Here is a 22383-nt window from a genome sequence, read left to right as displayed (position 1 = left end):
TTTTGTTGGATGTCAATAAAGTAGGAGTAGCTATCTTTATAGTACTTGTTTGTACAGGCGTCATTCCTTTTCAGAACCCCTTTCTCGACAATTCCCTTACCCCATAGTAAGCTGACCCTGAATATGCCTTAAATTTGCTACAAAATTTATGACAGACTGTAATTTGCTATCTGATGTCTGCAGTAATTTATAGCAAAACACCTATGTGGGTGTTTCGATAAAAGTGAAAAGTTGAGGTGAACTCGTAATTAGACTATGACTTTGACCTTGGATCGAAAAGATCATGTGATAAGTGTGTTGCCCGTCCCCATAAACCTATATATAGACACTTGCATCATATCTGTAGCACTTTGGTACGCTGCGATATTCAGTACCTTAATATTTTGGTGATCTTGATAACAGTTGTCTTGCCAACAGAAGTTTGTAATAAAAATAGCTCAGTATATGCCTTTGTTGTATTTTTCCTGAAAGACTTTATAATTTGCTATTTTCTGAGCGATTTTCATCTGTAAAGATCATGTCTGATGTTAGCTATAGAAAAGATTCCGACGGTATTTTGATAATTACAAAAAATTAAGATGACCTTGAATTTTGACAATGACCTTGACCTTGGACCGAGAGGATCATGTAATCAGTGAATTGTTTGCTCCCAAAACCCTATATACAAACACTTACATCATGTCAATAGCACTTAAACATTTTGATATAATTGGGGATACTGACAGCTGTTCTCTTGGTAACAGCTTTTTGCTACAAAACAACTTCATATATACTTTTTTCATGTTTTTCGGAAAGATTGTATGTTTTGCCATTTTCTGACCTACTTACAGCTTTACCAGTCATATCTGATGGAAGTATACAGAAACGTTTCAATGAATGTTTCGATGAAAGTGCAACAAATTAAGTTGACCTTGAATTTTGACTATGACATCGAAAAGGTCATGTAATCATTGAGTTCCCTGTCCCCTAAAATATATATAAACATACTGTAATCATGATTATATCATTTCTGGGTCGCGAGATATGACATTTTTAATGTTTTAGCATCCTTCAAAATAATGTCAATGTTACCATAGAAACCGTCTCCTGTGAGTTTGCGCAAGAGAATCCAGAGGGGCAACATCAGTTTTCTGAAGGCCCTGATGTTACTCTAACCAAATATACTGCCAAAATTTCAAATATACTGCCAAAAACTTCAAGTCGGGCAATTTTTTTTCAATATTTCAGCCTTGCCACTCAGACTATAATTTTCTCTTTGCCTGAAGTTGTTCTTTAGCTCACCTCGTTCAAGCAAATGCATCTTTGTTTTTCTGTAGTTGTAGAGTTGTAGTAGTGCATAGTTCGGTAATCTCCACATACCATAGAGTTAACAAAAGCTTTCTAGAAAAAAACCTACCATGCCAACTGATAGAAAAAAAAGTTGATTACCTCAGAATATCTTGAAGTAACCTTAACATATTGATATCTGAATGGTAAGCAATCAGTGAGTGTCAAGCACACATTGCTTCAAATAACACTTCTTTCTTTACTGCAACCTCACCTACATTTTATTCTTGATACAATCTTGTGACAGTGGTAATGACTTTCTTACTTCATGCATTTATATGTTGTGTGGCATGATTGCCATTATAACATTGATGAATATTTTTTGCTTAATTGACTATAAATAAATGTTAAAGCATTGATGATTTCTGTTTTTATCTAAATTAGTGATCTGTATTTATTTTAGAACAGACTTTTGCTCAAAGCAGTGTTATTGTATAAAGAATAGCTATTAAGTGAACTTGTGTTGCTGTTCAGACAGTCCTCCAATTTGTGTGATGTATGATTTAGGTTATTTCTATATGTCACATACAGACTAAATGTTTTTTCACTAATAATATATTCCTGTAACAGTTACTGTAGTCTTTAAGATGTGATGTGTTGTGCAACACCTATCAGCCAACACCCATTATAAAAAGAAGACCAATTGGTCTGAATGACATCATTGCATCTTACGGTCTGATATTACAGTAACAGCTTTTTAAAAACCAAACTTGAGTTACTGTTTAGATCTTCAAAGAAGTAGGCTACTAACATCACCAAGACTCTTCCAGAAGCATTTTCTACTTTGTTAGTACATCACAGTGTCGATAGAATATATCTGCTGCCATTAGGTTTAGTCAGTATGTGCGATCAGTGTTGCTTTCCCCCCAAATAAGGGCGTCGTGATGACATCGTCGGAACAACAAAGAAGAGAATTTATCTCTAAAGACATTCCATTTGCAGGAGTAAGCCAACAAGTTTTTTTCCAATCAGTCTAAAAGTTCCATCAATACTATCAGATTATTTGATTGACAGGCCCCAGATAAACAGATCTCACAGTGGATGAAAGTTGTATCTAAATTGGTAAAGTAGGAAATTGCCTGTCATTTCCAAATTAATAGGATGACAAGTTACAGGGTCCTGCTTTGACATTTAGAAAAGTTTAAGAGGAATTTCATTTTTAAAAAAATTGTGATTAAAAAACTTTTTAGTACAATTGTTCTTAATAAAGTATCAGTCACTAAAAGGTAGTCATTGTAAAGATATGTTTCAGACTACTTTGATAGTAAACGGAAGCATTTGCTAACCTTTGACCCCATTTGATGATCACTATTGCATGTATTAGTGATTTGTGTGTGTTTATTTTATCTCACAAGTAAGAAGTATAGATAGATAAAGCACTCAGTTACTTAACAGTTTAGTCCCTGAATACTGCATTCTGTCTCTAGTTTTCACTAGTGGTTTCATAAAATGGTGTGTTTTTTTATTATATGAAATTTTTAAAAATCTCAAGTATTGCTGAACCTCAGTGCATTAGCTGCACATGGAACATTTTTTTTTTATCATATAACCAAACAATATGTTCACTAGAAATTGGTCATTTACTATGCCATATTATATTTTACTAATATAAAAATACATGTAGTGGTCAATATTACATGTAGGTAGTGTAGTGACAAGTTTGAATCTAAGCCAAAGCTAGGTTTTGAATTTTCACTTTAAAACTGTACAAGTTGTATCTGGAGTATCATTTTTTGATCAGACAACCATCAATATATTCACTGAAAATTGTTAAAATACCAATAGTTTATAGACACTGTACATATTAACCAGTGGTTCATGTTATCCGTGAACGGTACAAAAACAGGTTGAAATCTTGATCCCTGTTGAGGACGCTGATTTTTACGTGCGGACCCAAAACTGAATTTGATCTTATTGTGTAAACAGCTATAGAATACCTTTATCATAGGGGATGTTATACTATTCAGGGTGTACAATATTAAAACTAGGTTATTGTACCTAACAAAATATTTTTTAAAATGTTCCAGGTGCAGCTGTTGCAGCTTTAAGATAGGTATAAATTGCCATGGAAAGAACATAATACTGTGTAAATTGAGGTGTGTTTTTTCTTTACAAAAAAGACAACCCTATTAATGGGGTCTACGAAAGGTATCTAGTGAATACATCATTTATGACATACATGGGAATCTTGAGCCTTGTAGAAGTTGAGAAATCTAATTAGCAAATTTATTCATAAGTCCTTGTTTCTGTTGTCATGGGTTTTATGGATTAAACCTGTATTAAAAACATAACATGATTTTGGCCTGATACAAACATACAATGTCAGCACATTAATGTGACTGTCAAACTTGAAGTACAGTTAATAAGTACTTTAATGTGCAGCAGTGGTTGTGTGTTGCTCATCTTCCATATGTTTTGGGGCACTTACAAACAAGAGTTTGACATTAAAATTCATAATTTTCATGTATTTTTTCTTCAAGTATCAGGTATAATCCCAAGGTATATCCTGATGTGAGCTGTTCTCTTGTACTGATTTGTTTCCTTATTTCCCATGTTGCTTAGAAAGCCATGGTGAAATGCATCAATCATCCAAGTCACTTTAAAATGCATGTCAGGGGTGGGGTCGAAGTGGGGGTCCTTCCCACAGTGGAATGTTTACATTTGGAAATTATTGAAATTTAGATTTGAATAATTGTGTATTGAATAATTGAATATTAATATTGTGGTATGGATTGTGAACCAATTTTGTTTTAGATTTTTGGCTTTCAGAAAAAAAAATTACCCAGTAATCTGATAGATTTTGTTCTTAACATTTAAATTGAAAGATTCAGTGACCATGAATCCCAGTGTTCTGTGCATTTGCCACAAATGACACATGAGACTTTAATATGTAAAATCCAGTGCTTGGCAAACCTAACATTGTGAGTTGTGTTTCAACTGGTGTGTAACACTCAACAAATAAAAGTGATGAATGGATGTGTATAATTGTGTATATAACCATTTATATACTATGCACGAGCCATTTAGAACAAAAAAATGGAATATATACTGTGGTCATTCTATGTCATGACAAGTGCTATGTCTACCTCACTGGTTCTGCTGAGTTCGAAATATTAGTCAAAATGTTCAAAATTACCATTACTTTCCCCAATTTTTCTTTGATATTACTGACACTGGTAAATGATGTTATTCTCCAATATTTTTCTTCATTCAACCTGAAAATACTTATGACCTAAGGATTGTCATTACAAGTCAATAGACACCCCTTAGGTCACTTGGCTGGACAAAGAGAAATAGCAGGGAATAACATCTAAATATCCTATACTTGTAATAGGGTCTATGATATAACATGTACCTAACAATATCTTTATTTATACTGGATATTTCTGTATAAATAAGCATACAACTTACAAGAGCTTATTTCCTAAGAAGTCCATTGAGGGCTGTCCCTCAATGGCTTCAGTATTAGTTAGTGTGAATAACGCATACCCTCTCCCCCTCCCCCATCCTCGTACATTATTACACAACAGTGAACTTGTAAAGTTCATTTGTACATATTAATGATGACCAACTATACTGAAATAATTTATCACTTCTAATGCGTAATTTTAATTCAAATCTAAATGTCCACGCAGTATGTTCCTAGAACTCTATCCATCATATTATGGTTCATCATGATTTTTTTTTTTTTTTTTTACCAATTCTTATATTTACTTTTGATAATTTCAGATTTTTGTTATAATTTCCATTTTTGACTTTTTTGAAGCTTTACCAGAAATATTTGACGTGTGACAATCTGTGAGGTATAGTTTCATTAAGAGTGTATTTGGTCTCAATAGTCAGATGTCAATAATTTAGTAGTCAAGGTTTGAATATAGATATCACTCTGCTTGTCTATATGATGTGAGAAAGGTAATTATGGAAATATCTTTACCAGTAACAGCATACATGTATTTCACAATTGAGGCCACATCTTGTCTCATCCTGTCTCATATATTGAAAAAGGATTTCTATTTATTTCTCTTCTCCATTGATAAATTTTTCTCAGACAAACTGCTGACACTGCGACAGACATCTGTATACAGGTACGGTATAGATGTAGCACAAATAGAAACCAATTTCTAAATGTTTTATGTTAAATTTCTAAGATGTTTACAGTAAAGTACATGTATACCTCTAAGGTTCCAGATGAGAATTATAACCTATGCTGCTTCAGCTGGGAATTTCACAACACAGACAGTTTTGTAACGGTGTATAATGCCAATAGGTTTATTGAAAAGTGACATGCCTTTTGTAATATACCTGAAATGTGGGCCCTTGAACCAAACTGTGACATAGAGTGTACACTGCAACAATATCCATCAAAATGTCAAAACCAGATGAAGTTTATACAATGTCTCTGATGACATATTAACTTCCATCAGTAGTTGAACCTAAGGTCACTATCCCTAGGGTACAAAGCTGTGATCTGTCAATATTCTGAATTGTACTGATGTGTTGTTACGATTAAAGTCTGACTGTGTTAACGTATTCCAAAAATTAGGTCAACTTTATCTTTAGATGATAGATGCTGGTATATGTATATGTATATAGAAAGGCGTCAAGGAAAGTGCAATGGAAATTTGTCCCGATGATTTGAAATGCAGAAGGTATCGATGTTCCATTTTCAAGGGATGTGGAGGTTAATGTATACATTAAAAGCAGAAATAAAGGTTTAAGTAGTTGACATTTGTTGCAAATAAAGTGCACAGGGTGAAGTGAAAGTGATGGTGATACATTCCTGTGGTTGAAAAATTACAATGAAAAACACAGAAATATGTATCTGAACTAAGTATAGAGTAAGTGACTTTATTAATGGAACCTTAGTGTTGATACTAAATTGGGTTCAGTTCAAGACTGCAAAACTACCAACTTCATCTTCCAAATACAAGTTTACTATAAACAAAATTATATCTTTCAATGCAGCCACAGCGCCCTCACTGGTTGAGATGGTGAATATGTTTTACATGAAATATACATGAGATAACAGAAAGATTTTGGTAGCGATTGAAATTAAAAGTTATGATGCACTATTTCATATATCATGGTTGTTGAAAAGTTGAAAGTGAAAAGTTGGAAAATGGTTTACTTGTTTTACTTGTCTTTGGGTGTTAAAAAATTGTTCTTAAATAATTTATATGAATATATTGCCGTTTCATTTTCCAATCCAGTGATTTTATGAGGCAATAAGGACACTTCTTCACAACATCATTATACAAAACTGATGTCGGAAAAGATCAATCAGATTTGGAAAACCAATTACTAATAACAATTGCCAATTGTTTTCAAGGTGTTTTTTCTTAAAATATAAAAATTAGAAGTTGATGTTTTATTTCTTTTACTATGCAGATTAGCAGATTATCTTAATTTTTATGAATATCTGTTCATTTATAAGTTATACATCATGTCATATTAATATTTCAACAGTGACTTTCTCTTTTCTATGAAGTATATGGTTCATAGCAATTTGCTCATTACGTTGTACTGGGTCAATATTAATATTATAAAGAATATTTGATCAGTTATACGTTATACATCTTAAGCCTAATAATTAATATGTTAATGTTTTGTCAATGACTTTTTCTTTTGTATGAAGGGTATAATTCATAGTAATTTGCTCATTAAGTTGTACTGGGATGATATTAATATTTTTATGAATATTTGATCAGTATTAATATGTTAATGTTTCGACATTTTCTTTTGTATAAAGTATATGCTTCATAGCAATTTGCTTATTAAGTTGTACCTGGACAATATTAATATTTAAACAAATATTTGATCAGTTACATTTCAGAAGACTGACTGACTAATGACAAATGTGTTGATATTTCAAGAATGGCTTGTCTCCTCCATGAAATGTTACAGTATGATTCTGACTTGAGTCGCTCCTCTATGAAGTATACATTTCAAATGTCCAAGAACATTAAATGAACCAAGGATGACTCAAATTTCTACATAAATATTTTGAAAGCTTAAACCCCAATGTTTAGATCCCATGGTCTTAGATTACTAATATCTTTAATACATTGAGCCATGATGGTTGAATGTTTAGTGTGGTCAGCTTGGAATCTGCAGGTTGCATGTTCAAGCCTCATCACTGCTGTTTGTTTCTGAATGGTTAAAGTCCCTGGGCAAGATTTGTACCATGTCAACCGAGTTATATAATTTGGTGCCTGGTAGGATAGAGGGTGCAATGTGAATTCTTCATCCTATGTACTTACAGAGGCTGCCATAGATTGTATGCTCCCCAGGGAGTTGAGGAAGTATAAAGGGCTGTTGCGCCGCTATAGATTCGTGGTAGGGGTAATAATTTGTAGAGTTTTGAACACAGCGTGGGAAAGCACTAAATAAACATAAACATTATTATAAATTATTATTGTTATTATTATCAGTGGAACAACATACAGTCATTCTTGAGTCCAGGACCGTCTTATTACTGAGCTCTGCCAGATAGCTGTATTTCATACTGAAATAATCCTAATCTGGCATTGGCATTTAAAGAAAGCTTATAAAGAAACAACAGAAACCATAATTGACTTTGATAAGCATGCAAAACATTAAGGGGCATATGTAGAGAGAGCTTAATTGTTTATTTAGTTCATCTGATAAATCAATGTCTTTCTGGTTCATCAACATAATTTGTTTCTAGTTCATTTAGCAAATTGAGGTCGTTTTAGTCCCTTTGGTCCATTAAGGTTCCATCAGATTAGCAAGCTAATTAAGATCTCTTTAAAAGTAAAAAAATAGACATAAAGATGGTTATCTTTACATGTAGCTTTGTTTATACATCACTAAACACTAACAGGTTGAGTTGAGGTTACGATTTATCATGTAGCTTAACCTCTCTGAACCTATAATAATATTGTCTGTTTTAGGAAAACTTAATTATTACAAATGGTCTTCCTCTATTTATCTCCTTATTCTATTGCGGATGGCAACCTTAAAACAGTTTCCATAGCTTGTTTTGCGTTGCGTTGCGTTGCGTTGCGTTTCGTTGTGTTGCATTGCATTGCATAGCGTTGTGTTGTGTTGTGTTGTGTTGTGTTGGGTTGGGTTTGGTGGGGTGGGGTGGGGTGGGGTGGGGTGGGGTTGGGTTAGGTTGGGTTGGGTTGGTTGGGTTGAATAAATGAAATAGATAACAATGTTTACAACAGATGCAAACAATTATGCATAGTAAATGTTTGGTTGGGTTTTGCATCAGAGACTACTCTGGTAATTGAGGTCTCAGTTTACTAACATAGGCACAAACAAAAACTTTTTTTTGCAATATGTACATATGAGAGTTAAAGCAGTTTTGGGACAATTTCTATTGGACATATTTATCCACTTGTTAATATGAGCAACTCATTAATAAATAACAAAAATGACTGATAGAAGAATTTAATAAATAATTCTTCAATTTTTGTTCATTTTTACAGACAGTATATTCAGTTACTGACTTTAGAAAAGAAATTTATATAGATAAATATTATACCTGTCTTCATTATAAATAAGTTTGTTTTAAATTGAATACAAAGTTACTGCTGCTGTTATGACATATTTGGTAAAACTGAAGTCATAAATGCATGTTGAGTAAAACAGTGCTGTAGTAAGTGTCACAGGTAGCGGGCAAAAACAACCATGATTTCCTGCCAGCTGCTTTTTCAGGAATTTATGTTTTAAAATTCTTTCACTAATTGAATCACTATATTTCTATTCTTGTGCAAATGCATGGGTCTCCATTGTAGGTACCACTGCCTACTTTTCCAGTTTTACATGATACTTTTAAAATTAGCTACACATTCCTGGTAAAATGATCTCCATGTGGTTGGAATTAGAATTTCATGTCACATATCTCGACTATCATAATTATTAGCATGTAGTCCTAAGATACATCTTACTTTGTTGTAGAAATTAGAATATCATGTCACATTCCATCCCTGTGGAATATCAAACAACGTATCCTATCAAAATGCTGACTTATAGGGATCGTTACACTTGCATGACACAATTCTCCATGACTGCCATATTTAATATCATAACTAGGCAAAGCTCATAATCTCGTGCAGGGTAGGTTCATTTGTGACCAGCTGCCTCATGATGATATTGTAGATAGTGCCCTCCATGTGGAGAATGTGCATTGTATGTAGAACGAACGTGCATGCATAGTCATTGTGCTGCAATGCATCCTTGGGTAAAACCACCACAAAAACATCGCATTGTATATAGGAAGCGCATGCGTACTAATTATTGAGCTGCTAGGCGGCCGCTGCATGAGCTATTAACATTTTGTCCCAAAACACTCTAGTATGTCCTACTCTATACTGGAGATAACACAAAAATTATGCATTTCATGTCATATGGACTAAACAATGATTCACTAAGTAATGTGACATTGTTTATCAAGAGTTACATCTGCCCTCCTGCCCTTCAAGATATTACTTACACTTACTATATGTACACTTGATATAATGGTTTTCACAATGACATTCAAAACAGTTACAAATCATAAGATTTTAATCTTAAGGCGTTTTTGTGATTATCTGTATTACATGTACATATGAAAGCCTTTAATTTTAATCTAGAGTGTAATCTCTCCTACACTTCAAGTGAAGTTCACCCTATTACTTGCACTTTTACTATACATGTATGTACACTTGATAATTGTTTTCATGATGACATTGAAAACATTCATACATCATACGATATATTGGGTTTTCTTAATATTACCTATATGACTCAGCATATGTATAGATGAGAGATTTCTTTGAAACTCGTCCTGGACATTACCCATATGTCCAGATGCGAGACTTATTTGAAACTCATCCTGGACATTACCCATATGTCCAGATGAAAGACTTATTTGAAACTCGTCCTGGACATTACCCATATGTACAGATGAGAGGCTTATTTGAAACTCATCCTGGACATTACCCATATGTCCAGATGCGAGACTTATTTGAAACTCATCCTGGACATCACCCGTATGTACAGATGCGATACTTATTTGAAACTCGTCCTGGACATTACCCATATGTACAGATGAGAGCCTTATTTGAAACTCATCCTGGACATTACCCATATGTCCAGATGAAAGACTTATTTGAAACTCATCCTGGACATCACCCGTATGTACAGATGCGAGACTTATTTGAAACTCATCCTGGACATCACCCATATGTCCAGATGAAAGACTTATTTGAAACTCGTCCTGGACATTACCCATATGTCCTGATGAGAGCCTTATTTGAAACTCATCATGGACATTACCCATATGTACAGATGAGAGATTTCTGTGAAACTCGTCCTGGACATTACCCATATGTACAGATGAGAGACTTATTTGAAACTCATCCTGGACATTACCCATATGTCCAGATGAAAGACTTATTTAAAACTCGTCCTGGACATTAATCAGAACAGAGATAACAGAAAAGTGCAGTTAACTGTTGTTTGTTACACTGCATACATACAAAGTCAGTTTTTCTTTTATCTCTCATCTCAGCAACTACTTGGTTTAATCCAGATGAATAATCAGAGTGGGGTATCCTACACTGACTTAGCAGTTTCCCTTCCTGTTGCACAGCTGTGAAATGTAGGATTTGATGTCTTTTCTCAGAACTGCAGAATTAATCAGATAAATTGTGCCGTCATCATAGCATGAGTTCTTCTGTTAGTACATTGTATGTTGTTAGCAATAGTAGTCTTGGTAAAGAAGGCTCTAAAGCAGGGAAACTCTAAGGATGACGTCATTAACTTTTAAGGATTTAATACATCCAAAATAATATTACCCATTTGTCATCCATGTGGCTATTGTTCAGTATTTGATGAAGAAATGTTTACACAGGTAACCATTGCACACTATGGTTGCTATACACAACTATGGAAAATATGATTTATACTTTGAAATGATGGGGAAGGGGTGTGCTGCCAAATAAATGTAGCTTACTATACTGTAATATTCCGATCAATTTGACCAGATTGTATTAATTAAGATTCACTTGCGGTCTAATTAATGTATTTTATAAGAAAGCCAAATTGTTAATGGACAGGACAATATTGTCACTTTCTTTTACAGTACATGGTATATGTTGTATTCCAATTTAGAAATTTCTTTTCAAGATCGTTTACTTTGAAAATGATAAGTTTTTTAAAATTCATTTTTTAGAAAATGGGTAACAATATAGACAAGAATCTAGGCTATGAGATGTGTACATGGGGAAGGCGGCTTCACACATCAAATACTTGTTTTACATTCCTGATGAACATATTACTATTTGAAATATTAATGTGGTTGGCTTTGTTTTGGTAATTTATAGCATGATGTAAATTTTTACTATGCAAATTTATTCGAAAAATGTGTCATGTACCTAGCAAACAAGACATGCTTGATCATTGATTGGTTGAAAGTATTGTGATGCAAATTTGTGCCTATGCAAATCTATTCTAAAAACATGACATGTACCCACAAACAAAATACACTTGATAATTGTTTGGTTCTTAGTACATATTTATTTGCCAGAAGTCGAAGAGAAAACAAAATTGGTTGAAAGTATTGTGATGCAAATAGATACAAATAGCTAAAATCTAATATCACATTGGAAGCAACACAATACTTTGGTAGAAAAAGGTAAGAAAATATGAACAATTCTGTCGAATGACATAAATTGAGTATTGCAAGAATGAATGGTCATGGACTCTGGGTTCATTCTTAGTCACGGAGTCAAACATTTCTTGGAAACAAATTCCAAATTTTCGCTGATATCTCGTCAGCATCATCAGGGTGTACAACAATGACAATAGCCCATTGTAGTACACCCCTGACAATGGTGGTGAGACATCAACAAACAATTGGGATTTGCTTTCAAGAAACTCTGAGTAGAAATGTTCATGACAAGACATGAGTATTAGCATATATACAAATGTACACGTGTGTGTGTGTGTGTGTGTGTGTGTGTGTGTGCGTGCGTGTGTACATGCATGCATGTGTGTGTTTATATATATGCTTAATGTGATAATAATGATGATCTGGAGTTAGACACCAAAGCTGCAATGATCCACACATAAGAAGTAAAACCATCTAGTTTACAATGATATAGAAGTAACACCTTCAAGGTATCACACAAAAGGTTAATTTATAGCTAACTACTAAAATAAAGCTTCACATTAATGGGCCAGGCACTGTTTAGCCTTTTAATATTTCCTTCTTGGTCTTTACAAATAAAACGACCAATATAACACTCTTTTGAGTAGGCTAATCTGTTTTACATGCTGTCTTTTGACAGTTTGATGGTAATGAGTTATGACTCCTGTATCACACTACATGTATATGCATTAACAATCACAGATAAAACATTTCTTTGGAAAGAACCCATTATTTTCTGTGTGTTGGCCGTGAATGCGAATGAAATCTGACCATGCTTTAGCTTTTAAAGAAGGCATAACAAAATAAACACTGGGTGTTTGATCTAATCTTAGTAATTAATTCATCTATTAAATGTGATGTGTAATTGGAATTGAATATAATTTGCCTTGTGTGTACACATAATTATATGGATTAGAAAAAATGTACTATTTACATTGTACACTGTACAAGATGTGTATATTGGAGAAGAGTACATGAACATGACCTGGATAATAATATCTTTGTGTCATCCAAGCCTATACCATAGACATGATGAATACTATAGGCCCTTTTTACAATTGGAATTTACAGCTGCACAAGCTGTACCTGGAGTATTTTTTTTGCGATCACACAACCAACAATATATTCACTGAAAATTGTTGAAATACAATAATTAGACATTGTACAAGATAATGAGAGGTCTATTTTTTCCATAAGTAGTACAGTAATAAGTTGAAATCATGATCACATTGGGTGCTGATTTTAGTGTGTGGACCTAAAAATCAATTGGATTTGATTTACCATAATTATGTGTATAGCTACACAAATGTGTTTGGTGATCCAATACTGTTCAAGGTGTACTGTACAATATTACAGTAAGTTATTACATCTAACAAAACAGTTTCAAAAAATGTTCCAGTTGCAGCTAGTGTAGCTTTCATGAGCAATTATCTATTCTTTTACTTTGTACGTGCAAGCCAAGTTGTGTGCATTTGAACAGAAAGTACAGGATTTTTATTTTTGGTTCTATGTCTTAACAATGTAGTAAATGCATTGATTCTGCACAAGCGCAGTATTATTTTCTCCTTAATTTCACGTCAGTTAAAGCCTGTTCTGGTACGATGATATAATTTCCAATTATATATCTCCAATCATGTGGAAATACTTGTGACATACAGATCTTCGATTTGTAATGACAAGACTCCTTATGTCAATTTCAGTTGCTTCAGCTGAACAGCAAATCATATTTGGGAATGAGGTATGAACTATGCAAAGTTTTGAGAATCATGTTACAGTTAAACCAGGGCTGAGTTTAAAAAGTGGCATGATCTATGATGTTGCCATTCAAAGGGAAGCCACAAAAACTTCATAAAAGGAAAGTTCATTATATAGAAAGTACTCAGTAGAAAAATTCAAGAAATAGTGTCCTCCCAAGCTTGTTGACTACTTAAGATATGCGAACTTAATGCATATGTTTAATCCTGCACAGGCTGCAGCATAAGTATTCTAGCGTGAACTTAAGTAAAGAAGACTCCGTGTTGGCAGAACAAATCCCCACATGGCTCTATTCTTATCTTTATTTCTTCCTTTTAATAGTAGTTTCATATAACCAATCCCTCCTGACGGTGTTTTTATCTTTATGCTTCTTTTGCCCTGTATCAAAGCTTTTATCATAAAACACTGCATGCACTCTGTGTTGCTTCTGATTCAAGGAATTAGACTCGATTGTTTTAAAATGTTACCAGACTTAGACAATTCCTGTGTCTATTAAGAATACACTGAAATGCTAATCTTAATTTAATGTCTACGGAGTATTCCTATCTGAAATGCTACTAGGTGTCTGTAAAGCATTCAACATTTAAGTTAGGTAGTCTGCTGTAGTGTAGGGATGATGAACAACTTGTAAAACACAACTTACGTGTTTGTACGAACTATAGCCAGTTGTCAATACTTAAAGGTATATAGCACATCTTTTTATGCCAGTTGTGTATAGCACATCTTTTTGTGCTTACTTGTATGAAATAGTGAACTTTGAAGCAGGATCTTTTTTTTCAAACAGATGAATAAATGATTGTGTCAGAAAGTTTAGCAATAACCGATGGTGTTTTGTGATCAATCTACAGTAAAGATATCTGAGGTTTATTAAATTTTGTGCCATTCTTTTCACCAACACAACATCATACATGCTAAATATAGTGATACATACAGAAGTATATTCTGAGTGAACCCTAACTTTACAATTTTGAACTTGGTAAAGCTACTGACATTAACTGTGGTTGTGTCATCATCGTGTCGACCAGGTAATGGCCAACCAATCATCACACATCAGGTTCATTGCCAGTAAAGTCAAAATCAGTCACAATTAAAGAGGTCAACATGTCTTTCCATCATTTTCTGATGAAAATGTTATTCCAATAAAGACCAGAGTAATAAAATATGTTATAATTATCAAGTTATGAATCCACTGAAAGGGTAAAATGTTTGCCATAGATGCAAAGATTATGTACCAGTATTATTTGCATTGGCATACACAGTGGTATTTGTCCCTGCTGTACAATACCAAAAACGTTATATCATACCTGTGCTTGTGATGTTTTCTGCTGTACTCGCTATGCATGTTAATGTATAGCTGCAGATAACACCACAAGCTCTCAGCAAATACCAAGAAGTACACCACATCTGTAATTCTGTCATATGATATCATTCTAAAGAAAACTTTGAGTTATCAATAACACCTTTACTCATTAAAATATAGACATGACATTGTTTGTTATCATCAGTAAGGCAATTATATCACCATCACGGTTGAGTGCTGACTTCCCTTATCTATGATAGTGATTGAGCTAGTTAAACTTAATACATAAAATATTCATGATATTATCCATCTAGTCAATAGACATTAATTTATTTTTTTAATTAGATTTCATAATTAATTGTCTTGAAGAGTATTATATTGTAGCGTAGGTTCGTCCAAAAAGTGTGCATGTCTAGAGTTGTAATATGATTTGATGGCAAAACCATGACTTTCAGTTTAATCTTGTATCAGAAATGATGGTTTAATGTATGAGACAATTAGATTATTTTCACACAAGACAGGACACCTCCAAAAGATAAGAAATAGGCAATCTTTGTTGAGTTTTATTAATGCATATCTTAATGAATGACCCTTCTTGCAAACTTTTTTGTTACATTGTCACTTTAATGGCAAACACTAGAGAATATAGTTTGAAGATAGGTAATGATATGACAATCTTGCAGTAAGTGTGGAAGTATGTCGATTCTTGTCAATTATAGTGACCAGGTTTAATACAAAGACTTTTCAATCTTTAACATTAATCTGACAGGCAATTTCTCACAGTTGATTGTTTCTCTAACAAATAACTATATCCATTAAGGTCTAATTTTCCAAAAATAACAGTACGCAAAGACAACAATTATGACAAGCCATACTCAAAATAAATAAGCCAAGCAATACACAAAGTAAACAAGACTGACAGTACTTACAGTAAACGAGACAAGAAAGCACAGAAAGGAGATGAAATGGCTCACTTTTATCTATTAACTTCATGACTGTAAATAGATGACATGGCAAAGCAATAACAATGATGTGGGGTATTATGTATTTTGATAGTCTAGTTCCTGATGACTGTGTTCCCATTTTACACTATGTTATCTTTACACATTACGTTTAGTCAATGTCGTTACTCTAGGCATTAGATGTGGCACTTTGATGCTACCCATAGAAATACATCATGTCCTGTACATACATACATACATATCAAATTCTTTTATTTCCAACTTAGCATGTAGAGGTAAAGTATTTAGTATACATAATTCCTTTACAGAATACACACACAATACCTTGCAGGAAATCATACTGACTAGTGAACGAGTTTCTCTTGGTCACTTATGTCAAACGTTCACGTGATATCTGGTTGTTATAGTACCTACATCTCAATCTCCAAATTTTGTATGAACCTATTATTGAGCTTACACTACAATATTTGGTGATGGATTTGGAATTCCTTATATGTAAACCAGCTTTGATCAAACCACTTGTGACTTTATGCCATTCAAAATGTGTGATACTGTTTCAGTGGGATGATTGCATATTTTACATGATTTAGTGTACGACTCTGGATAGTACAGGGTCATGAGACTTTCGCACTGCAGGAGCTGTAAACGACCTCTTGCGACAAATGATCTCAAATTTATACATACGTACACACACACATACCCATGATTGTACACACACACACACACACTCACACACACGTATTGTATGTACCTACTTACGTACATACATGTATGCATGTAGACTGACAGTCGAATAGACAGACAGACAGACTATGAAGAGTAATATTGGAGATTATTATGGATATAATAATTTATTGATATGTAATCATTATTCTTTTCATTTCTTATTTCAGCCAGCCAAGAAGAGCAAACTTGGAATGGCCCCAGCCGCATATGCAGCAAAACTGAAGAATATAGAACGGAAAATCAAATCAAGAGAAGAAAAATTGGCTGAAAAGGAACCAGAAACCTTTTCACATGTCAAAGTTATGAGCAGACATGAAATGGAAATTGAAAAATCATTATACAGAGGAACAGACAGAGCAGATCAGCTAAGTCATCTTACAACCAGTGAGTGTAAATAATATGTTCGACTTTGAAGGATTGGTTGATGATTTGGTTATAGTCTTATGCTGAGATGATTGTGTAAGTGATGCAGCCATATGACACAGTTCTGTGTGATGCTGAGGCGATTGTGTAAGTGATGCAGCCATATGACACAGTTCTGTGTGATGCTGAGGCGATTGTGTAAGTGATGCAGCCATATGACACAGTTCTGTGTGATGCTGAGATGATTGTGTCAGTGATGCAGCCATATGACACAGTTCTGTGTGATGCTGAGGTGATTGTGTAAGTGATGCAGCCATATGACAGTTCTGTGTGATGCTGAGGTGATTGTGTAAGTGATGCAGCCATATGACAGTTCTGTGTGATGCTGAGGCGATTGTGTAAGTGATGCAGCCATATGACACAGTTCTGTGTGATGCTGAGGTGATTGTGTAAGTGATGCAGCCATATGACAGTTCTGTGTGCTGCTGAGGTGATTGTGTCAGTGATGCAGCCATATGACACAGTTCTGTGTGATGCTGAGGTGATTGTGTAAGTGATGCAGCCATATGACACAGTTCTGTGTGATGCTGAGATGATTGTGTAAGTGATGCAGCCATATGACACAGTATCTGTGTGATGCTGAGGTGATTGTGTAAGTGATGCAGCCATATGACACAGTCTGTGTGATGCTGAGATGATTGTGTAAGTGATGCAGCCATATGACACAGTTCTGTGTGATGCTGAGGCGATTGTGTAAGTGATGCAGCCATATGACACAGTTCTGTGAGATGCTGAGGTGATTGTGTAAGTGATGCAGCCATATGACACAGTTCTGTGTGATGCTGAGGTGATTGTGTAAGTGATGCAGCCATATGACACAGTTCTGTGAGATGCTGAGGTGATTGTGTCAGTGATGCAGCCATATGACACAGTTCTGTGAGATGCTGAGGTGATTGTGTAAGTGATGCAGCCATATGACAGTTCTGTGTGATGCTGAGGTGATTGTGTAAGTGATGCAGCCATATGACACAGTTCTGTGTGATGCTGAGGTGATTGTGTAAGTCACTAAGTGATGCAGCCATATGACACAGTTCTGTGTGATGCTGAGATGATTGTGTAAGTGATGCAGCCATATGACAGTTCTGTGTGATGCTGAGATGATTGTGTCAGTGATGCAGCCATATGACACAGTTCTGTGTGATGCTGAGATGATTGTGTAAGTGATGCAGCCATATGACACAGTTCTGTGTGATGCTGAGATGATTGTGTAAGTGATGCAGCCATATGACACAGTATCTGTGTGATGCTGAGGTGATTGTGTAAGTGATGCAGCCATATGACACAGTCTGTGTGATGCTGAGATGATTGTGTAAGTGATGCAGCCATATGACACAGTTCTGTGTGATGCTGAGGCGATTGTGTAAGTGATGCAGCCATATGACACAGTTCTGTGAGATGCTGAGGTGATTGTGTAAGTGATGCAGCCATATGACACAGTTCTGTGTGATGCTGAGGTGATTGTGTAAGTGATGCAGCCATATGACACAGTTCTGTGAGATGCTGAGGTGATTGTGTCAGTGATGCAGCCATATGACACAGTTCTGTGAGATGCTGAGGTGATTGTGTAAGTGATGCAGCCATATGACAGTTCTGTGTGATGCTGAGGTGATTGTGTAAGTGATGCAGCCATATGACACAGTTCTGTGTGATGCTGAGGTGATTGTGTAAGTCACTAAGTGATGCAGCCATATGACACAGTTCTGTGTGATGCTGAGATGATTGTGTAAGTGATGCAGCCATATGACAGTTCTGTGTGATGCTGAGATGATTGTGTAAGTGATGCAGCCATATGACACAGTTCTGTGTGATGCTGAGATGATTGTGTAAGTGATGCAGCCATATGACACAGTTCTGTGTGATGCTGAGGTGATTGTGTAAGTGATGCAGCCATATGACACAGTTCTGTGTGATGCTGAGGTGATTGTGTAAGTGATGCAGCCATATGACACAGTTCTGTGTGATGCTGAGGTGATTGTGTAAGTGATGCGGCCATATCACACAGTTCTGTGTGATGCTGAGGTGATTGTGTAAGTGATGCAGCCATATGACAGTTCTGTGTGATGCTGAGGTGATTGTGTAAGTGATGCAGCCATATGACAGTTCTGTGTGATGCTGAGGTGATTGTATAAGTGATGCAGCCATATGACACAGTTCTGTGTGATGCTGAGATGATTGTGTAAGTGATGCAGCCATATGACAGTTCTGTGTGATGCTGAGATGATTGTGTAAGTGATGCAGCCATATGACAGTTCTGTGTGATGCTGAGGCGATTGTGTAAGTGATGCAGCCATATGACAGTTCTGTGTGATGCTGAGGTGATTGTGTAAGTCACTAAGTGATGCAGCCATATGACACAGTATCTGTGTGATGCTGAGGTGATTGTGTTAGTGATGCAGCCATATGACACAGTATCTGTGTGATGCTGAGGTGATTGTGTAAGTGATGCGGCCATATGACACAGTGTTGTGTGACTCATGTCCAGAAGGGGGGCGGGGAGGGGGTCAGTATCTCCATCTAAGAAAGAGAAGATCTAAGAAAGTCACCTGTTTATTCTATCGCTACCTTTAAGCTGTGTTAAACAGACATTTATAAATGAACAATACAACTGTAGCTACACAAGTTTGTCATGAATGCATTCAGCATGTTAAAGTGTGTTAGACATACAATGAGGTGCATCAACACCGGCCAAGACTATGTTTCCTACTATTATTAACTTTATTCTGTAATTAAACATGCCTTTTGTTATTTTAAATATTCATAAGCAATGCACATACAGTATAAAAAGATAACAAGGTAAAGTGTGCAGTGGTTAAAATAATGACAGAATAGCTAAAATGACTGTAGTACACATGGTCATGAAATGTAATACTGTTTAAAAAGTTTCCTTTTCAGTTCATTCGGATAGAGTTTCAGATAAATTGATCTGTAAATAGCGAGAGCTATATCCTCGATATACACAGGTGCTGTATCATTCAAGGCCTTAAAAACTAGCAAAATTGCTGTTACTTTTCAGGCAGTCAGTGTAATTCAATGAAGGATTGTGACATTTTGTCATATTTTCTCAAACCTTTTACTCAAACAGCATTATGTGTGCTATGTCCCAAACAGATACAGAGGTATTCCATACAATATGGAGTTTGCATAATCTAGATGAGAACTGGTTAAAATATAAACCAATGTTTCATAAGCACTCTGATTCAAGTATTTACAAATGTGACATAGGTTGTATACATTATGGTTGACTTTCTTAAAGACCTGGTTAACGTGGCGATCCATCAAATACATTTCAATCTAACAACCCTCAGAGATTGAGGACATTTACTGTTGTCAACAAATAAACACATGCATGCGCATGTACATGCCATATAATGTACAACATACTGCATACTAAATACTACATACTGAAAACTGTTGTGCAGGAATTAAATTAAAAGTTATTTCTTTGATATATTAAACACTTATTTTTGATGGTTCACCCACCATCATTGATGATAATAAATTCTGTGTTTATGGCAAAATGTACTGCATACTGCAAAATTTACACTATGGAATGAAACGTGGATCCATGCCACCATTTTGTTTACAAGCCAATGTAAGCAGCAATCAGAAATCAAATATTGCTGCCATAAGGAGCTTTTGGAAATATGTTGAGTTATTCCTTTCTATGTATCCTTTCAATAAATACCAAAAAAGAACAATGAAAACGTTGCTGAAAATGTGTTTATTTCAAAATGTTGAATTGAAATGAATATAAAAGATCAGAAACATACATGTATGCTAGATTCAATAATGATATTTACAGAAGTATCCATTATTTCTGATTTTCAGTCATGCATGTCATTCCATATGTTTATTCAAAATAGACAAAACAATTCAAAAGAACACGGAAAAAACCCCAGTAGACTTCAGTATGTTGAATTCATATTGATACAAAAATATTTCACGACACTCTGTTACTACATTAGGTTTTACACTAATTTATATCCAATTTGTAGTCTAGGCATTAAGTGCCATGCTGTTGACTATTTTTAGTACTCTTCAATAGTATCTGACCTTTTACAAATTTATGAATGAATGAAACTGAACATTTGTTCCATATTTGAACATTGTATAAAGGCCAATCTTTGTTTCCCATATCATTGTTGTCTGTGACCATGATAGTGGTGAAATGAGGGAAAAGTTGGTAGAGGAAGACATATTGTAAAAGTAGAAATAGTAAGAATAGAGCTTTGTTGTCGAAGTCTGCCAAGAGTTAGACAATCATTGGTTAAATCTGAATGTATACCACATATCAGCCTGTCAGTTTTACAACTTTTTAAGCTATGTCAACAACCTAGCTAGTTCCTATGAATGTCAGCCTGAATACTCCGGATATGTGTTATCATATATGAACACAGTAACCAGTCACATTAATGTCACAAATAAGCAGAGTTGTTACAATTGTAAGATGACATTTTTCCATGTAATTAGCGATGGGGTATTAAATTCTGTATAACATTGCCAGGTGGCACACACTTTTCTGAAATAGAGCACAGGAATATTGTTGTTATAGCAGGCTATTGTCAAAGAACCTTCTACAGTTGCAATTAGCATTATTGAAGGAGGTCCATTTGTGTTCATTTGTATGATTACAATAACATATCAGATTGATGCAGCTCTATTAAATAAGGATGTGTGTACAGCATTAACAAATTTCACGACACATGTCTTAAGGTAGATAAGATCCAATACATCATTTTCTGAGTGCTGAAATGTTCAAATTGTAATTACAAAATCAGCTACAGTTTGGCATGACATGTGGCTGCAGTTATGCAAACCTGTCCTCCCAAAAATATAAGACTTTCAAAAGTTCACACATGCTTTTAGCATTTAAAACTTTTGGTGTAATTTTTTACTTTGCTTAAGAAAACTCCAACTCATTCTAATTTGGAATCAAGAAAAAAAATCAGTGGACACCATACAAATCTTTTATAAAAGAAATCAAAGTATTAATAAAGTTATTATGTTATTTTGGAATTCAATATGGCCGCTGAATAGTTTTATCTATTTGAAAATAAAAGATTGTCAATTAATTTGAAAACAAGATGGTGAATCCCATAATTTCTTTTATTATTCCAAAAGGATTAGGAACAAGCTTTCGTATGGCAAATTTTGGAGAGATTTTGCGAGCTCTGATTTTCAATGACTTCCATCTTCGAGGCACATTCTACCTTAAAAAGCACTGTCAT

General features: G+C 34.7%; 1 protein-coding gene across 1 annotated transcript in view; it reads left to right on the top strand.

Annotated features, from left to right (window-relative positions):
• Positions 1-22383, top strand: part of LOC144446260 (RNA-binding protein 41-like) — a 157565-nt gene that overhangs the window by 63421 nt on the left and 71761 nt on the right. The window contains exon 5 of the mRNA XM_078136012.1: positions 16900-17116. Coding sequence (XP_077992138.1) covers positions 16900-17116 — 217 coding nt within the window. The remainder of the gene's footprint in view (positions 1-16899; positions 17117-22383) is intronic.

Source organism: Glandiceps talaboti, chromosome 15 (genome assembly GCF_964340395.1).
Source record: "Glandiceps talaboti chromosome 15, keGlaTala1.1, whole genome shotgun sequence".
In the NCBI taxonomy this organism is placed as follows: Eukaryota; Metazoa; Hemichordata; class Enteropneusta; family Spengelidae; genus Glandiceps; species Glandiceps talaboti.
This window is presented reverse-complemented; position numbering and strand designations above follow the sequence as displayed.